This window comes from Egretta garzetta, unplaced genomic scaffold (assembly GCF_000687185.1).
Source record: "Egretta garzetta isolate BGI_Z169 unplaced genomic scaffold, ASM68718v1 scaffold258, whole genome shotgun sequence".
Lineage (NCBI taxonomy): Eukaryota > Metazoa > Chordata > Aves > Pelecaniformes > Ardeidae > Egretta > Egretta garzetta.
Genome location: NW_009260413.1, coordinates 2,799,501 through 2,817,878, shown reverse-complemented (window position 1 = coordinate 2,817,878; position 18,378 = coordinate 2,799,501). Strand labels below are relative to the sequence as shown.

At 42.0% G+C, this 18,378-nt stretch overlaps 1 protein-coding gene across 2 annotated transcripts in view; it reads left to right on the top strand.

Annotated features, from left to right (window-relative positions):
- Window positions 1-18,378, top strand: part of NR3C2 (nuclear receptor subfamily 3 group C member 2) — a 208,062-nt gene that overhangs the window by 171,866 nt on the left and 17,818 nt on the right. The window contains exons 4-5 of one of the 2 annotated variants that reach the window (XM_009643645.2): window positions 1,187-1,525; window positions 1,937-2,081. In XM_009643645.2, coding sequence (XP_009641940.1) covers window positions 1,187-1,525; window positions 1,937-2,081 — 484 coding nt within the window. The remainder of the gene's footprint in view (window positions 1-1,186; window positions 1,526-1,936; window positions 2,082-18,378) is intronic. The other variant, XM_009643646.2, reaches the window with a different exon arrangement.

Genomic DNA, 18,378 nt, shown 5'->3' with positions numbered 1-18,378 from the left:
TATCCTAAGTAGGAGTGAGATAGACTTGCATTTACTGATGACAGTAAAAGGGGTGTTGCAGTAATCAAGAGATGAGAAGATAAAAGTTCAGACGAAGGTTTTAGCTGTGTACAGATAGATAAGAAAGACTGTATTTGAGAGAAGTTACCCTGAAAGAGCTGCGAACATTTAAATTTAGTTCATTATTTATTAATTGTAAAGATTATTTTAGTTATGTTTTCCTACTGTGAAAAGGGGGAGGATGGGATTTTCGTTTGGGTTTTTTTGTGTGTGTGTTTTGGTTTTTTCTACTTAATTGTCCTGCTTTTTATTTCCAATTCTTTCCTCGTGCCACAAGATCATTTTACTGGGGTGGGAGCAGGACTTTCCCCATGCTTATGTATCCATGCTTCACATAGCAAAATTGGGAAGGCAACCCACAGAGAATGGCTGGCATCTCTGCAAAGAGTGGAAGCACACTAGCGTTGCTGTCTTCTAAGAATACTTACTAAAGAAAAGTAAGGGAGAGCAGCATTAAAGAAAAAAGAAAAGGAAAAAAAAAAAAGGGAAGGTAAACCGTTAGGGAAATGTTGATAGCAGTGAGAAAGGTGTTACACAACGCTCAGGGTTTTTTCTGTAACAGGGTAAATATTTTTAGCGTTATTTCAGAACTACTCTACAGAAGGGGGCAGAGCTCTTCTGGAAGTACCAAGGGAGCAAAAGCAAAGGGATTTGACTAGCTTAGGTTGTTCAAAATGGATTAACTACGTTTCAAGTTGAGGCACAGCCAGGATAGGCACTAGGACTCAGAAGCTTAGGAGGGTGCCAGGTCTGCTAATTTTAGGCATTGCCAGGCAGATTTCTTTTGGTGACCAAATACAATGGAGAACATGGATTGCAGACTTGTGGGTGATAAGTGATTCATTTAAGCTACAAAACAAATAAACTTCTGAAATGTTTAATCGGCACCAACCACAGTAACTCGGACGTTGTATGCATGTCTGTATGGAGACAGATACTGGATGTTCTGTCACTTATAAAAACATCCAGTAAAGCAACAAAAATGAGCTTACACATGTCTTCTGGTCCTTTTTCCAGCGTAACGATGCTGCAGGTAGTGAGGTTTTACTTAAGGTTCTGCACCTGTTCCACTTGAGAACTTTGAGATTCTGTACTGACTTGGTTCTTGTGTTGCTCATCTTCACAGCCCGGAAGTCCAAAAAGTTGGGGAAATTGAAAGGGATGCATGAGGAGCAGCCACAGCAGCGGCAGCAGCCACCGCCCCAGAGCCCCGAGGAAGGGACAACGTACATCGCACCCGTGACTGAGCCCTCTGTAAACACAGCACTTGTCCCCCACATGTCTGCTCTCTCACCAGCACTTACGCCCTCTCCTGTTAAGATCCTTGAAAGCATTGAGCCGGAGATCGTGTACGCGGGATATGACAGCACGAAGGCAGACACAGCGGAGTACCTGCTTTCCACCTTAAACCGCCTGGCCGGCAAGCAGATGATTCAGGTGGTGAAGTGGGCAAAGATACTTCCAGGTAGGACCCTGAGGCATTTGGTGAACGGTGTTTCTTTTAGCTTAATGAACTATTTGCTTGACAAATGGCATCTTTAATCTGTGGGCTGTGTTGAAAACCCTCACAGGTGTGTGTGAGATGAACATCTGAGAGAAGATTGTTGAGTTTTTTGATTTATGTAATGTTTGTTTCCTATGTCTGTGATCAATATTTAAAAAGCTTTCATTTTGAATAATAGCCTCTTAAGAAGAAAACGTGTTTTGTCAGTGGAATGAAAAATTACAGTTTTGTTTTTGCAGAAGTATATTTTGTGGGAGTGTTGCTCTTGTTTGTTAATACTAGAAAAATAGTGAGCAATGTATTCAGTGATGGTTTGGCCAACCCTTGTAGAGTGCACAGTAGTTCATGGGTATTTTCTGGTTTGATCTCTAGGATTTAGAAACTTGCCTCTCGAGGACCAAATTACTTTAATTCAGTATTCATGGATGTGTCTGTCATCGTTTGCCTTGAGTTGGAGATCGTACAAACATACAAACAGCCAGTTCCTCTATTTTGCTCCAGACCTGATCTTCAATGAGTAAGTATTCCTTAATGGTCCTTTTCAATGCAGGCTGGAAGGATTACTCTGTCTTTATTTGGTTGGACTGCAGGCATACCTGCAGTTGTAAGAAAATTTCAGCTAATTCCAGCTTAAAAAGTAGCTTTTTTTTTTTTCTTTTTTTTTTCAGTGACTCAGTTTTCAATTGGCGAAGCTTTGATACCGCCATCCGCTTCTCCTTATGTATGTGGATGTGTTCTCAAACTAGGACCATCCTGCTGGCTTGAAATATGACTGATACACAACCAAGATTTATAGAGAAAAACATTTTTTGGTATCTACTGGAGCTTGGAAAAATATCTAAATTCTAGGAAATGTGAATGTTTAAACTGCCAGTTTTTTTCAGAGCAGTCGTATAATGGTGCTTTTGTTAACAATATACAGCTGTTCAATGTGTTTTCTTGACAGTCTTAATTACCCTTCTTTGCAACCATGAAAGAAGCCAAAATGTTTTTTCAGTAATGAAACATAACTTCTTTTATGATGAATTCAGACAAAAGGAAGGATCAACCAAGGAAGCATTCCTTCTGAGTATGTGTGTTCCTTCATACTTTTAAGTTTGCGTTTTAGTGCTTTGCTTTTGATGAGTATAATTTAGTTTTATTCGCCTAGTGTTTATTCCAAGCCAGTAAAATCAAAATTTAAGTGAATACATAGGCAGTCAAACTAAGGTCACGTCATATGCTTATCCTAGAAGGTATTATTTTTTTCTAGAGGTAAAAATGAGACATAATCAATAGGATATGGGTGCTCTTGAAGGGAAAAAAAAAAAACAACAAAACACCACAGGAAAAGAATGAACAAAAAAATAACTTACTGTTCAATTTCCTGAAGTGTTCTGAAATTTTTTTCTGGGAGAAGGTGCTTTGTCGTTGTCCATCTTAATAGTCTGTCTTTGATTTAGGAATTCCTAAATAATTAATGCGTTTGAGTTTGGTCCCAAAGCAGTGAAGAATGTCAAGTGGGGATCATTTAGTTTGTTTGGTTATGTGTTGGTTTGGGTTTTTTTTAAGAGGAGGAACTGGTGAGTCACCACATGTGGTTGAAAATGTAGTGTCAGCCATTTTCTGTGTTGAAAGCACCTCTACTGTGACTTGGACATTGGAGAATCATCACAGAAAAAGTATCTGTATCTAAAGCTAAGTGAAAATGTGAACTTCGAAGAGTTTCGTTCTCCTGGGGAAATTTAGACTACAAGTTCAAACACAGAAACAGCTTTCCCTCATCTGAAGAAGTCAGTCAGAGGGCCAAAATTTATTGGACAGGGAAATCAATCCCGCTTGCAAATAAAAGTGTATGTGCATTGCTAGCATTCCTGATGCTGCAGCTAGAAGCAGCTTCCAGAAGTTGAGATCAATTGTGAGTTTTATGCTCTAAGCCTTGAAGGTAGGTGCCTGCAGAACACTGAGATTGAGGGTGGGATCCAGTCAAGAAAAGGAGTGCAATGTCATGGAGCGCAAAACAAAAACATTCAAAACCAGATACGTATGTAAGATAGTGGTCACGTCATCCACATATTTAACAGTGTACTCATTGCGGAGCTACCAAAGGTAGCTACAAAAGGCGTGTGTTTCTAAAAAGAAGAAAAACAAATTGCTAGGAGCTGTGTTGAGCTGTGAGATCTGGGACAGGGGCTTTTGAAGTAGTGAATTGGGACAAGAAACCTCCTCGTAGGTAGAAGGGTAGGAGTTCAGTGCTTATTCCAGAATGGTAATGGACACATCTCTGGAATGAGGGGGGTTTTCTCACTTTGCTTACGTTTCATACTCGATAGGAATTGTGGGAGACATTTGTTCCAAGTTTCTCGAGTTGCCGCTCAGCGTGGTAGTTGTGAAGACTGCATTTGGAGTCTGACTTTTGGGCTCCTCAGCACAGGAAAGTTGTTGAGAAACTGCAGAGCGCCCCATGGAGGTTGGCCAAGTTGGTTGGGGGCTTGCTGGGGCAGCGAGGGAGCTGGGCTTGTGCAGCCAGGAGAAGACCGTGCTGCAGTGGGGATTTCATTGCGGCCTTCAACTTCCTGATGAGTTGTTGTAGAAAAGATGGAGTCAGACTCTTCATGGAGGTGCCCAGTGGAAGGATGAGAGTCTGCGATTGCAGTCTGGGACAACAAACTGCCTCCTGGGCAGCAGGAGAAAAAATTTCATGAGAAGGTGAAATAGCAGAGTGGGTGCCCAGAGGAGATCCTGGAGTCTCTGTCTTTGAAGATGTCCAAGCCCTGACTGGGCAAAGCCCCGAGCAGCCTGCTCCAACTTTGACATTACCCCTGCTGCAAGTAGGGGGTTGGACTTGAGACCTCCAGAGGTCCCTCCCAGGCTAAATAATTTTGTGATTCCAAGTTCAAGAGATGCAGTGTTTTTCCCAATTTTGACATAAGGTCAGAGGTGAATTACTGGAATCGTACAAGTCAGCCAATACAGTTCAGTGTAGAAAGCATTCAGATAAGCACAAAACATAATACATATATATTCCTGTTTGTGAAAATACACCGCTTTGAAGCTTTGCTCTGGAGTTGCTGAAGGCGGGTCTTTCCTTTACTTTTTGAGTACCATGAACTTGGAAATGCGTTGTGTAGTTACAAACACAGGCCTTCATTTCTGTGCCACAAGGCTTATCAAACTTCCCTAAGGTTCACTTGGTGCAAGTTTTTGAGTGTTTTCCTGCCCTTGGCATTTTAGGGCACGTATTAGTTGATGCAGAATGAGAGAGAGATGCTTTCAAATGACTTTTCCTTCTGCTGGCTTGAGATGATTTATGTACCTGTTACCACCTGGCCAAGATTTTCGTGGTATTTCTTCATATTGTGTCTAGAGAGGTCATTTCCCGTCTCTGTGCAAGAAGTAATTAGGAAGGTCCCTGGCCAGTAGCATGCACTCAGTGCCCCAGAGGGTTCACCATTTTCTTCAATGAACAGTTAAAAAAGAGTGAAAGTACAGGTTGGCATTAACAGAATTATGTTGCTTTGTTTTATGTTAAATGAGTTTTCCGTTTACTCTTAACTATGGTGAATAAAAGGAAGTTGTAATGTTTCTGGAAGGCCATGATAGATGATCTTGTTTTCTTTCTTATTCTGAAGGCCTGTAAACAAGGCGAATAACAAATGAGGATCTCTGTTGTTAATAGCTGTTAAATGTACCTTTGGTCGTACAAATATGGTACAAAATGCCTCCCTACTCATATGTGATTTCCTGTTAGGCTTATGGAAGGCTGGAAATATTTGTCTGCCTTCATTTAGTCATGTTACATATCTAATTAAGTGAACTGTTTATCTTTATGGATCATGCATCTATCCCATTGCTTTAATTGGGCTTAAGTAAATGCGAAGATGTGAACTGAGGGATAAGAAAATGGCCACTCAGCTTGTTACAGAAATGCCTAAAACAGCCTGAAAAGAGGCATAAAATAGACCCATGTATTTTATGGTGTGTGTGTGTGCGTTGCAGTATGTGGAGGTTTTTTAATCAATTTCTTTTGTAGTGTAGTAGTTGTAATCAAAACTAATATTTTATATATGTAGCTTTGGTTTTAATCCACAGTAAAGCCTTAAAAGACTGTCACGTGTGTGACACTGCATAATTCCTATTGCAGGTAGACAATCTTAAAAGGCTGACTCTTGCATACCTAGTAACACTCAAAAGGTGTTTCAATAAAGTTCTTAAGGCTGCAAGCTCAAATCCGAGAAGTCGCAAAATCCCAAAATTAAGGTGGTCTGTGAAATGGTAGTTTGAGCCCTTTGTGTACGTGCTTTGAAGACTATATCCATAACCAAACCTTTAAGTTATGTTATCCCGTAATATTTTTCCCGTGTGACGCCTTCCTTTTTGTATTGATCAGGTTGGATGAGTTGTAAGGATGATACAGGATTATGTAGTGAGAGACTGTTGGATTTTTGCTTCATTTGTTGCCGGTGAGGAAGCCTTACCTTGAACGGATCTAGGGATTTGGGAGAACAGAGAGATATTAATGGGGAAGATTTTCTTAAGACGTGGCGAAAGACTCTCCCCGATTCAAGACCTAAGCTCTGAGGCATTTCAGGTTCCTGCTGCAAAGTAACAGAAATCCCACAGAAAAAAAATGGCTGCTGTTTATTTAACTTGAGGGAGGGAAAACATTTCTCTTAAGACTTAACCAAAGACTTTAGCTGAAATTTTCTAATCTAATTCAACCTGAGGCAAGGCATATGCATGGACAATTTAAGTCCAGAGCATTAAACTGGTAAAATTATACACAATTGAAAGCAGGAAACTGAGTGGTGCTGCTTGGAAGGGGTGCGGGAACAAAGCAAGGGATGTAGCAAAATACAATGTTTTTTAATGCTTAGCTCATTTTCGGGGATTCTGTCTGAAGCTCTGCAAAATCAACTGTTTGCTAGAGGGAACAGCCTAAAACGTGATTTTTAAGACGTGGTCCTGGAAGGTAGGGAAATTAGTTTCAAATTCCCTTGGTCTCTCCCTTACTGGATGAATTAATCATTGAACTAATAGCTAAAACTATTGCTTTCTCTGGCTGTGTCCTTTTGAAGGAAAAGTCCCCAATGTTTTTGAAAAGAGGCAGCGTGACAGTTTAAATCCTAGAAGAAATCTGATTATCCGAGTCTTTCAACAGTAGGAGTTTATGTGTTTGCAATGCAGAAGTCAGATGCCTAAATCCCAGAGGAAGGCAAGGGATGCTCCTTCTTGCTTACATTTCTGTGACGGGCTCGGGCAGTTGCTGTCCCGCCGGCTAGTGGTGGCAACTTCCCAGGTATCTGCTTCCACCCATACATTAAGTCAGGGCATCGGCTTGGCAACCTCTCAGACGCTTGGGAAGGGATAAAAAGCATTTACGAGTGCAGCACTGCCAACAGAAACCCAGCAGGAGCCAAGACGTGGCGCGGCGGGGATCCTTGCTCCCCTGACGTGGGAAACCAGCAGGAGCGAGTGGGACATGGGCTGCCTTCAGGGCCACGGCTTGTGCTCCCAGCACATATCCCTGTCCCAGCTGGAGGATGGAAACTGCATCCCTCATGGCAAGCTGCCCTGCTTATCCATCCCTTCCCCCGAGGAAGAGGGATGGTGGCTTTTCATCTCTCCATAGGGCAAAACCCCAGCTGATGGCGTTGCTGATGAATATTAAAAATCAAACTGTGCGTCTGTGGCACGTATTGGTTTCTGCTGGCATAAAGAAACCAGAGGGCCAGCCTGACGCTGGAGTTCCCCTCCAGGTCTCGATTTTTCTTTTGATTTTAGGCTTTACTTGGTCTCTTTGTAGACTTCTAAATCCTTGGGGACTTTTGAAGAAGAGAATCAAGTCCAAAATCATTTGCTATTTTTGGAAATTTACCTACATCATCTTATTTACCATTCCAGCATTATCTAGCTGTAAAATAGCAATGATGTGGGATACTGAGAGAGTTCAGTAATGCTGAGACACTTTAGTACATTAAAGTACAGCATCAATATTTCAGCAGTATTTTGCAAATGCACTGAATGACTAATGTGCTGTGTGTTTTCTTGCTCCTTTGATTTTTCTTGGTTTGTCATCTGCAGCATAAAGAGTAAATCATAGATGCGCAAGTGTGCAGGTTCTGAATTTCCTGGCCGTTGTGCCACCTTCTAACTGTCACCAGATTTTTACTGAGATTTTTATCCTAGTCAAGGACTTGAGTGTTTGCCTGATAAAAACGGCACTAGGCATTGCATGAGGTACCCAAAATTATTAAAGTGAACTGAGTCTAAAAACTGGGGCCTGTTTTCACAAGCATTTGGATCAGTGATGTCTTTTTTTTCCCATCTCTGAAATCATTGTATAACATCATACGCAGCTCAGTCCTTACAGAGGCTGCGGTTTACTGAAAATTATATACAAAACATTAAGAGCAGAATATACCGATTGACATATTGGTCGGTGCTTTTGACTGATAAGGCAAAGCTTCAGGCTATAGATATTGAACTAAGAAGTGGCTGTCCTTTCAGTATTGCCATTTCAGGCACTTGTGCCACTACTGGCCACTTTTCTAGTGGATGGCTTTTTCCTTATAAAATTCAATCATCTACTCCAGATATTTCTAAATAACCCAATAATACTAGGTATGTAATGTAGTTTAACAAACTAACAAAGGTTACTACAGATTAATATAAATACTTCCTTTAAAGTGCAAGATTTAACTTTCAGTAAAATAAAAATGTAGTGTTGCAAGGATCTTTCATGCTATGCCTTTGGTGATTGCCCCAAGTGTGAGGTTTTAAAATTTAAAAGTAGACAGAGGTTGATATTGGCAATAGAGGAAAAATAGAGAATACATTTTTCAAATGAGAAAGTTGATTGAGGGTAGAGGGAGACAGAAAAATAGTTTCAGGACACGGGGATTTCTGTGAAGTTTCTGTGCTAATATTGTCATGGGATGTGAACGGGCAGAGGATTTTGTAACATCGAGGAAAATGGTAAAATTAAATTAAGAATTAATATGTAGTTCAGCTGAATAGCTAATATTTTAAACCTACCTTTATTAATTATGTGTATTTTATTAGTAAATAGCATGTTTATTGTCTTTTCATTATGTTTATAATACCCTCTCATAATATACTTGTGGAGGTTGGGACCATGAGGATTTGGTATTGCATAAGGGAGTGCAAGGATGCAGCTGCCTCTCTGTGCCCTTTCAGTGCTGAAGCCTGTTAAGTCTTTCTGGTATTCTGATTTCTATAGTAACAGCAGGAAGATAAACGTAATAGAATAAGCTGAATATTTAAGAACAGCAGATTTTTTTTTTTTTAACCTTATATAACCTCAGGGCGGGGGGGGGTGATTATTTAGATCACCCGTGAGTGGTGATAAAGCCAATAAGTAACTTCTTTTATTGTTTAAAAGATTACTTTTTCCCTGTTCACATTTTGCAGGAGGATGGCTGTTAACCCTTTTGCGTTTTTTTGCAATCTGTTAATCCTGTAGTGTCTAAATTTAGGTGCATTTTTGTAATCTCTTTCAACTGGCCATCTCCAAATCCCTCATTTTTAATTAGTATTGCCGCAATGATTGTTGATAAGACTTGTCAATGTTCATTCTTGGCTGATAAATTGTGTGATCGCTGGTCTTGTTAAAAAGTCAGCAAGTACTCCTTGATATTCCTCCCTGCATGATTTTTGCTTGCATGTATTACTTTGAAGAGGAGTACGGCATTCATACAATCTAAACTGTCTGTGCAGTGAGAAGTGGATATCTTCATCAGTAATTCTTTTATATACACATTATTATTTTTATTATTATTATTTATTTTTTCATAAAGTGCAGCTCAGTTCCCATCCAGAGACATATATAAGAGGATTTTGTTATGTACCGACCCCAAAACAGTGCAGATACAGAAGGAAATTTTGAAGACCTACTGTCATACCTGTACAAAATAGATGTAATATGCTTCAGCTAGATTTTCCAAGCTTTATTTTGCTTTTGCTTTGCAAACAGGTCAATGGTTGGGCAAAGCAATACATTAAACTTCATTGCATAAATTTCTAAAGGCTCTGCCTTTTAGTGCCTTTAGCACTAAATGCGTCTTAAATTTCTAGGGTGTTTTAGTTAAAACTAAAAATTGTGATACTGTAAAGGAAAACAGGAGTTAAAGTGGTTTTAAGGAGATCCTTAAGAATGTGAAAACTGTCAGAAGAAAGGTCCGCCTAGCACAGTTCCTCATCCTTTGAACTGGCCAGTCGCAAAAAAAGTGTAAGATCAGGACAAGGGTAAAATATTTCTTCATTTGCCTATTCCAGCAGTCAGTGACCTAGGTACTTTCAGAATGGGAGATTGCGTTTGGACAGTTGTGCTTAATAACCTTTCTTTCTTCTGTGAGTTTGCCTGATACCTTTTTGAATACATTTATAATCTTGACATCTAAAATGTTCTGTGGCAGTCGCTTCTGCAATTTAATTATGCATGTTTGTTTGTTGGAGATGTTTCTAAAGCAGGTAGCTGATAATTTAATGGAGTGCTACTTCATTCTTGTGTATGTAGTAATAGTGGATATATTCTGAGTGGAATATTTCTGAACAGCGGATATATGCTGAGTCCCCTGTACACAGCACTGGTGAGGCCGCACCTCATATCCTGTGTTCAGTTTCGGGCCCCTCTCTACAAGAAGGACATTGAGGTACTGGAACATGTCCAGAGGAGAGCAACAAAGCTGGTGAGGGGTCTGGAGCACAAGTCTGATGAGGAGCAACTGAAGGAACTGGGGTTGTTCAGCCTGGAGGAGACTGAGGGGAGACCTTATCAGCCTCTACAACTGTCTGACAGAAGGCTGTAGTGAGGTGGGGGTTGGTCTCTGCTCCCTGGTAACAAGCAATAGGATGAGAGGAAACAGCCTCAAGTTGCTCCAGGGGAGGTTTAGATTGGATATTAGGAAAAATGTCTTCATCGAAAAGGTTATCAGGCATTGGAACGGGCTGCCCAGGGGAAGCGGTCAAGTCCCCATCCCTGGAGATACTTAAAAGACTGGTAAACGAGGTGCTTAGGGACATGGTTTAGTAGTGGACAGGTATGGTTGGACTCCATGATCTTAAAGGTCTTTTCCAGCCAAATGATTCTGTGTTGCCTTTTCATCCTGTGTATTCCACTAATCACTTAATAGGTCTTCGTCAAGTCCCATCGTTTCTTCTATGAGCTGAAGAATCAGCTAGTCAATTTAATCTCCCCTTGTATGTCAGTAGTCTGCTACCCCTGGCCATCCTCCTCTCCTCCCTCAGTGCTTTTACTAGCCTGTTGCATTAATTTTGGGAGGAGACCAGAGTGACACGCCATGTTCAGAGTGCAGTGGATTTACACAGTAGCAAAATTACGATTTCTGTCTTGCTCTCGACTCTCCTTCTCTCACCCTTTGCTTTTTTTGACCATTAGTAAATGCTGACCAAGCATTTTCAAGAGACAGAAGCCCCAAAAACCTGTTCCAAGTTACACTTAGCTCTCTTTTTTGTGTGATGTTTGTTAATTTAGATCCAGTTATTTTGTATGTATGATGGAAGATGATTATACCATCTGCATTGCCTTGCAATTAAGTGATTTTCACCTTCCATTTTGTCAGCCAGCCGCACAGTTTTGCAAGGTTTTTCAGCAGTTTTTCACAGGCAGCTCTTGATTTCATCGTCTGGAGTCATCAGCAAGCTCTGTCACTTCCATAGGTCTGATTTTTTTCAGATGATGTATGAGTACAGTTTTCAGCCCAGGCCCCAGAGTGGAGCTCTGTGAGACTTCCCTGGTAACCTCCATTACTTGAGAGAGATGTCCATTTATTATTACCCTTGGTCTCCTATTTTTAAGCTGCTAATAATCCGTGAAGAGCCCTCCTCCTTATCCCGAAGCTCTCTTTAAGAGCTTTCAGGAGATCTTTTTGGTACCTTTAAAATCCAACTTCGCTGTGATTGCATCCCCGCATAACTCCTAATGCAAAGCACAGCGTGCAGGAGGTCCTAGACCAGTAATTACCCATGCTGGCACGCCGGCAGACGGTATTGCCGCCTGTACCCAAGCTGCATGCCCCAGTTTCCTTCGTGTGGAAACCAGGGCAGAGGAGAGGAGGACGAGAGGGTTGGTGTTTGCTTAGGTCTCACCCCATATGGCCGTGGGATGCAGCTAGACCTGGCATGTGCAAAGCATTTCCATCGTACAGACATTGCCGGTATCGACCGGAACATCCTTGTGCTATCGTCAGAGCTCTCTCACAGATCCATGAGACGTGACCTCTCTTTGCCAAAGCTGCGCTGACTTTCTTCCCTTATAGCATATTTATTTATCTATTAATGCTCCTCTTTCAATCGTTTTGCTAGGTGTAGAAACGAGATTTGCAATCCTCTGGTCTCTTGAGTGCTCCCTCCCCACTCCCAGGCTCATTTTAAGAAATCAGTCACGTTTGTCACCTTCCACGCCTTTTATAAGGTCAATTTAAGCAATAAGCTGCACAGCACAGTTAGTAGTTCAGCAATTCTGTATTTAAGTTACTTTACAGCCCATGGATGGATGCCATCTGGTCTTGGTGATTTATTACTATTCATTTTACTGTATTTTTTTTTTCTTTCTAAACCTTTTTCTACTCACACTTTAATCTGAAACCAGTTCTCACACTTGCTTACTGAAAAGGGAGGCTCTGGTGCAGAGCCTTCCTGGACTCCTTTACAGAGAGCACTGATGCGAAGATTTTCTTTAACTTTTCTGCTGTGGCCTGATCTTTCTCAAACACTTCTTTTTCATCTTGATCGTCTGTTGGCCCCGTGGATGCTCTGGCAGGTTTCCAGCTTGTGAGGTGTTTGAAGGGGTTTGACTGTTAGTTTTTATGACGTTAGCATGAAGACTTGCCCAATTATTTTACATTTAACTTGGCACAATTATGCGCTCTCAGTATTGTCTCGCCGTGACTTTGGGACATCCACAAGCCTTTTGGGAGGGCGTCTTTTCGCTTCTCTCAAGGTCATTGGCAGGAAGGTCTAGGATAGAGAAGAGGTTTGTTCCTTTCATGTGTCTACCTGAATTTCATTCTTTCTGCACATGGATGAGCTGTTTGGTGGCATCTCCAAATGCCTTTCACATGCATAGTGCTTCCTTTTGCTACTTCCCCTACAGAGTTAAATATTAATCTTCCAGATTAAAAGAAAAATTAGGAAGTAGTTTCTCTAAACTGGTATGAGAGGAAGGCATGCCTCGGTTGACTTCCAGAAAATGCCAGGCTTTGCATGGCAGCATGAGCTTGATTTCTGAGGTGGCGTTGGCACAAGAGGAGAATTGCTGCTGCATGTGGAATATAGCAGTAATTTTGCTGATGAACCACTGCAAGTGACAATGAGCCCTGGCATAGTGGATGTATAAAACGATACCTAATGAGCACCTTTTTTGGCTGATGATACCTTTCTCTGATGAACTTTCAAAGAGTATTTATTGTCCTGTGTACATTATCATAATTTATTATTGAATCCGGTATTGAAAAAGCATTTTGGTAAAGGCATAATTATGTATTTTCTCATTTAAACTGTGATTTGTCTCTTTTGGAATGCAAATGCAAACCAAAAGAGAGTATTTGCTATCAGCATTCTGCTAACTGCATAATTAACTGTTAATTCCAGCAGATACTTTGGGGTTTTTGCTATTGGTGTGCTTGGGATTTTAGGGTTACATAACTGGGTGGTTATTAAGTTGGATTTTAGCACGAGTTCTCTGTTACTGATTGGGAGCTGAAACCATCCTTCGGCAATCATTATCCATGAGCTGCTGCCAGTTCCTGTGTTGATAGGCATATAACAGGAGGGCACTTAGCTGAAACTTTAAAGCAGCTCTAAATTTCTTAGTATCAGTTACCTGGGACTGTATTCTCTAGGATCACCAGGAGAACTTTCTTGGAAGAATACTAATTTTCAGAATTGACTCCTTTAAGTTCAGTGTAAAAACGGCCAAGTCTGTATGGGCGAGTGGCTAAAGCCCACGAAATACCAGCTATGTCTGTAGATCTGTTTTAATGTGAAATGACCTTCCTTGTCTGATGCTTCATGTTCAGCACTGGTGGTCCTCAGTCTAATCCCTGTTTTGTCCTGGGTTCATCAGCTTCTTCTGCCAAGGTCATTGCTGTACTGCCAGTGCTCCCAGCTACGCACCCCTCAGTCTGCAGCATCCCAGTCCCCTGGAGAGAAACTTGCAGGGTTAAATGTTTTACTTTGGTAACTCTTGTGGCAGGGTTGGTGGGGGGAGATTGTTGCTTAAGTACTTCTCTTTTGGCAACGTTTTCAGAGCAGGAAATCTGTCTTTTTTGTATACTGTGCCTCCTTGCAGGGAGCAGCTCTCTCCTGTTGCGTGTCACATTCCTGCAGGAACACAGCAGCAGGAGGCATCTCCAGGACTCTTGTGCCACAGGAGGATCTCACCATAAAACCTGCTTATTTTCAAAATAGAAGGTAGCACCAAGGCCTTGCTGCTGTGTCAGATTAATAGGGCACAGGGGTTTTTTTAATCCCCACCTTCTAGGTAGAGAGAAGAAATGCTTGCCATGGCTGAAGTCAGGTGGGACAGGGCAGAGGGATTTGGGGGCAGCAGGAGATGCTGAGGTGACATTTGGTGGCAGGTCTCACAGCTTTGCTTTAAGACATGACTGCTGGCACCTGCCTGCCTCTGGATGAAGGAGGTGTACGTGGGCAATAGGTGTACCAGGCAGTTCAGCGGTATCAGCCAAATGGCCTGGGAACATAGGAGTGTGCTGAAAACCCAGACAGTCACTAGGGGCTGAGGCAATGGCACTTTGAGTTTGGTTTGGTTTGTCTTTTTCCCTGGGCCTGGTATGAGGACAGTGTTTTCCACCAGCACAATAGAGCAGGCAGCCAGGGGCTGGGATGTTGTAACCTGGCTGGGATCCACCAGCGCTTGTGTAGGCAGCAGGGTGGTCGTCTGAGGCTGTCACTTTTATGGTACCCCTAGGCTTTCCTGGAAAAACCACCTAATTCCCTGCCTGTGTTGATCCATGGCAGTTTAACCAACTGCAGGGCAATAGTTGTATTCTCTATCCCTTACTGCTTAGGGAGAGCATCTGCTGCTTTATCAGGAGGAGGAGGAGGTCATCACCAGTAGTGCCAAAGATGGGGTATTTATTTCTGCTAGCTTGCTGACAAGTTAAAGGAAAAATGGGCATGACCCAAATTTCTCTCCTGTAGAAACTGATGACGAAACTGCCGTTAATTTCAACAGGATTGAGTGCCCGCATTTGCCACTGCTGCAATGTAACAGGTATTTTTTCCTTCCTGGGAGGAGATGGCTCTAAAGCTTTAAGAGTTGAAGGCGGTGTGTTGAAGGGAGTATGTTTTTTGTGTCTTTCTGCTGTGACTTGCAGAGTGAGCAGAGATTAGAAAGCTCTGAATAAGAAATAAGTGCTGAATGAAAAGTCATAATTGAATTTTCCTGAATTCTGCAGGTACTTTGGCTTGGATTTTGATCAGTGCAATAACTTAATGATGCTGCTCCAGTACTGCTGACTTTGGTTGCGTTTATAATGGCTTTGAGATGGGAAACAGGTGTCTGGGTACAGTCCGTTGAGCAGAATGATGCTCAGTGTTTCTCGGTGCCGCCACACACAAAGCGGTGCAGTGATTGCCCCCTTGCACAGCAGAACAGGTTCAGTTTTGTGCTAGGTAGTGTCGTCCTGTTCCCACTGTTCTTCATTGTGGAGCTGTTGAAGTAGAATACTCCCTCAAGAAAGAGTAAATTGCTGTTTACATACAATAATTTATTTTTTTCTTTCCCCAAGAACCTCAAACCTTTTTCCAGACAAGTGAACCCCTCCTAAGGCAGGTAGGATAATTCAGGCCAAGGGTTGTTCTGATTAGATGGTTTGAGCGGCTGAACAAGGGACTCTGTGATCCCATGACCCCGGTCTTTTTCCCCCTTTAGCCACAGGTCGCCTGCCTTGCCCTAAAGGTGCCTGGTGATGTTTCCCTCCTCTCTCTGCCAAGTTCAAACTGACCCCTTCTGGCGTGGTGGAAAGCATACCTTGCTTTCTGAGGTTTCCAAACTGATTTTGACCTTCAGGCTGTTAGCAGGTTTTCTTGTTGTGTTGCGTTTGTTTGTTTAGGCTTTGTTACAGTGTAACGTGCTTTATGAATTTCCCTGAAATCATTTTAAGTGATGGGCAGGCTTCAAATGGATACAGGTTTTAGTCTGGCAAAGGAGAGGCTCTTGATTATAAAATTGGCAACAGTTCTTATACAGGGGAGAAAAAAGGTAAAATCAGGAAACACAGAGAATATCTTTGACATCAGACTTTTGCTACAAGTGTTGCTTGATCTTTTCCTAAGTCTTTTCTGAGCTGCAGAGGCCAAGGGACGAAGTCAGCTGCACGTTTGTTCCTCTGAGGTGCTGTGAAAGGGGATGCCTTTGCCCAGTTTTTCTTGGGATTATCAACAAGCCACTTGAGTACTGATGAAACTGCAAAACACCCACCACAGCTTTCCCTTTCTTCGCTTCCCTGTCTAATTTAGGAAGATGCCTTGTGCTGCGGCTTTGGATAGTATCCATGTGAAAGTAAATAAAGCACGGTATCAGGTTTGGTTTGGGGCCGAGTTTCGCCTGTGAGTGAACATTCCGTGATGCGTGGGTTCCTCTTTTTGGTTATGGTCAGTTGAGTTGCAGTTTCCATCCTTAACAAGGAGATTTACGATACTAGACTTTATGATGCCTTCATAAATGATAAGTTACTTATTCATAACAAGTTGTTTCTGTACAGCCTGCCTGTAGTTTCACAATTTTTGATGTGGCCGTTTGGTTTTTGTGGAGGTCACGTAAGGGTATTAATGAGATATGTGACTGCTTTGGTATTTAGGGTGCCTTGTTTTAAACAGTTTCCTTAAACTATCCCCTTTCCCCCAGTGTGACTGCTCAAATCCAACATGTCTGTTGTAGTTGGCTGGCTCATCCCATGGTGATTTGGGGCACCAGTCCCATTTTGGCTGGATGCTCAAGCCGTTTGCCTCGTCACTTGCCCCTGTGTAAAAGGGGAGCAGGGGAACAGGAGGAGTTGGGCTGGTTTCCCACTTTGTCATCTGCATATTCAGCTCTCAGTGGGTAGATGTTGTGGATGAAGCAGGCTGAGGTGTTGGGCCAGTACCACAGAGCTGGTCTCCTTGCAGCCTGCCCGTGGAAGGAAGGTAGGAGATCTCGAGTTAGCTTGGGAATAAGGGTGGAAGAGATGAGAGGACCTAGGACATAGAGATTGCATGGGACTTGGGGGAGATCCCAGGTCAAGTGGGGAGAAAAAAAAGCCAAACCCAGGGCAAGTACCGAGGAGTCTCTCAACTAGGAACACGTTTGCTGCAGTTCATTGAGAGAAACCCAACAGCAGGAACAAACTCCTCTCCCCCCCTGGGGCGGCTGGAGGGCTTTGCCAGCGGAGGTATGCACCTCATCTTCCTCCCAGGGGGAAAGGAGGGAAAAGCAGCAGCAGTTCAGTTCCAGTGAGGATGTGGGAGCAACTCGGTGGCCAGTAAACACAAGGTAGCCGTGGCCAAAGAGGCTCTGCAGGAGCAGATAGAAATTGGGCCGAGCAGTAGCTGGAGGGGATGGGCTGGCTGCGGCTGCTCTGCCTGCCCACGGTGCTGCGGCTGTGGGAAAGGTCAGGCAGAATGTGAGCTGGGCATTAAATTAAGCCTGTAAGGAGACACTCGGGGAACTTAAGATGGATTAACTTAAGGTGTAAAGTTTAAAGTGTATTATTATGAAGGAGGATTAAGCTAAACTGAGCTAATGACACCACTTTTGAATGCGTATCCACACAGTGGATTCAGAGCTTTGGCTCCATGCCTTTTATTACTTAAATGTACTTACCTTCTTAAATGCCCCCATAAAGATACATGCCCTTATATTCCAGATCTTCTCATTCTCCATTTTCCATGTTGAGTAGTGTATATGCTGTCTCAGAGGTAGAACTGGTGTTGGTTGGTTGGTTTCTGCTTTAGTGGTTTTTCTTTTTTTTTCCTTCCTGAAAAAAAAAAAAAAAAGGTGAAGGCAGCATGGAAGTTTGTTTTCATTTTTTCCCCATGATGGCAATGGCATTTGTGATGACTAGATGGTATTTATTTTTAGATGAGGCATTTTGTAAAGAAGAAATAACTTTGTTCATGTTATGTTGACGTGCCTTAATTTCTATGTACCCCATCTCTTTTAATATATGAGCCATTTCTATTCTTTATTTGGTTGTTACTCTCATGGTATTGGGATATCTGCAATGTCAGCATCTGAGTTTTCCCAAAGCTCCATACGCTCTTATTTAACACTGTGTGGGTTAAAAATCAAATGCAAAGTTGAAAAATGTAAACTCTCACAAAATGCTGATCTTCCATTAAACTGAGTCATGAATTAACTAACATAATTTGTAGTTAGTAAAGATTTGTAAGTAAGTAATAAAACAACTGAATTGATTTTTCAGGAGGGAAAGTGATTTGAAATTACAGGTTTGCTGCACGTTAAATAAACTACTTAGTAACTAGTTCTACATATAATTTTATCTCGCTGCAAATAATACCATCAGATTTTCCTTGAGGGTAAACTAGAGATCAATATTTGCAGGTAGATAAAAGACTAAATAATCAAAAGACAGACCAAAAAAAACCACAACCGAAACCCCAAAAAACCCCCAAACCCCTGACTTTTACTAAAATTCTTCTGTTTAGGCAATCATATAAAAGCAAAACAAAGAAAAGCATAAGAGAGAAAAAGTAAAATGTCACAAAAAGTGCAATGCAATGTGAAAAAAAAAAAAAAAAAAGGGGGGGAGGAGTCAGGACGCTTTTAG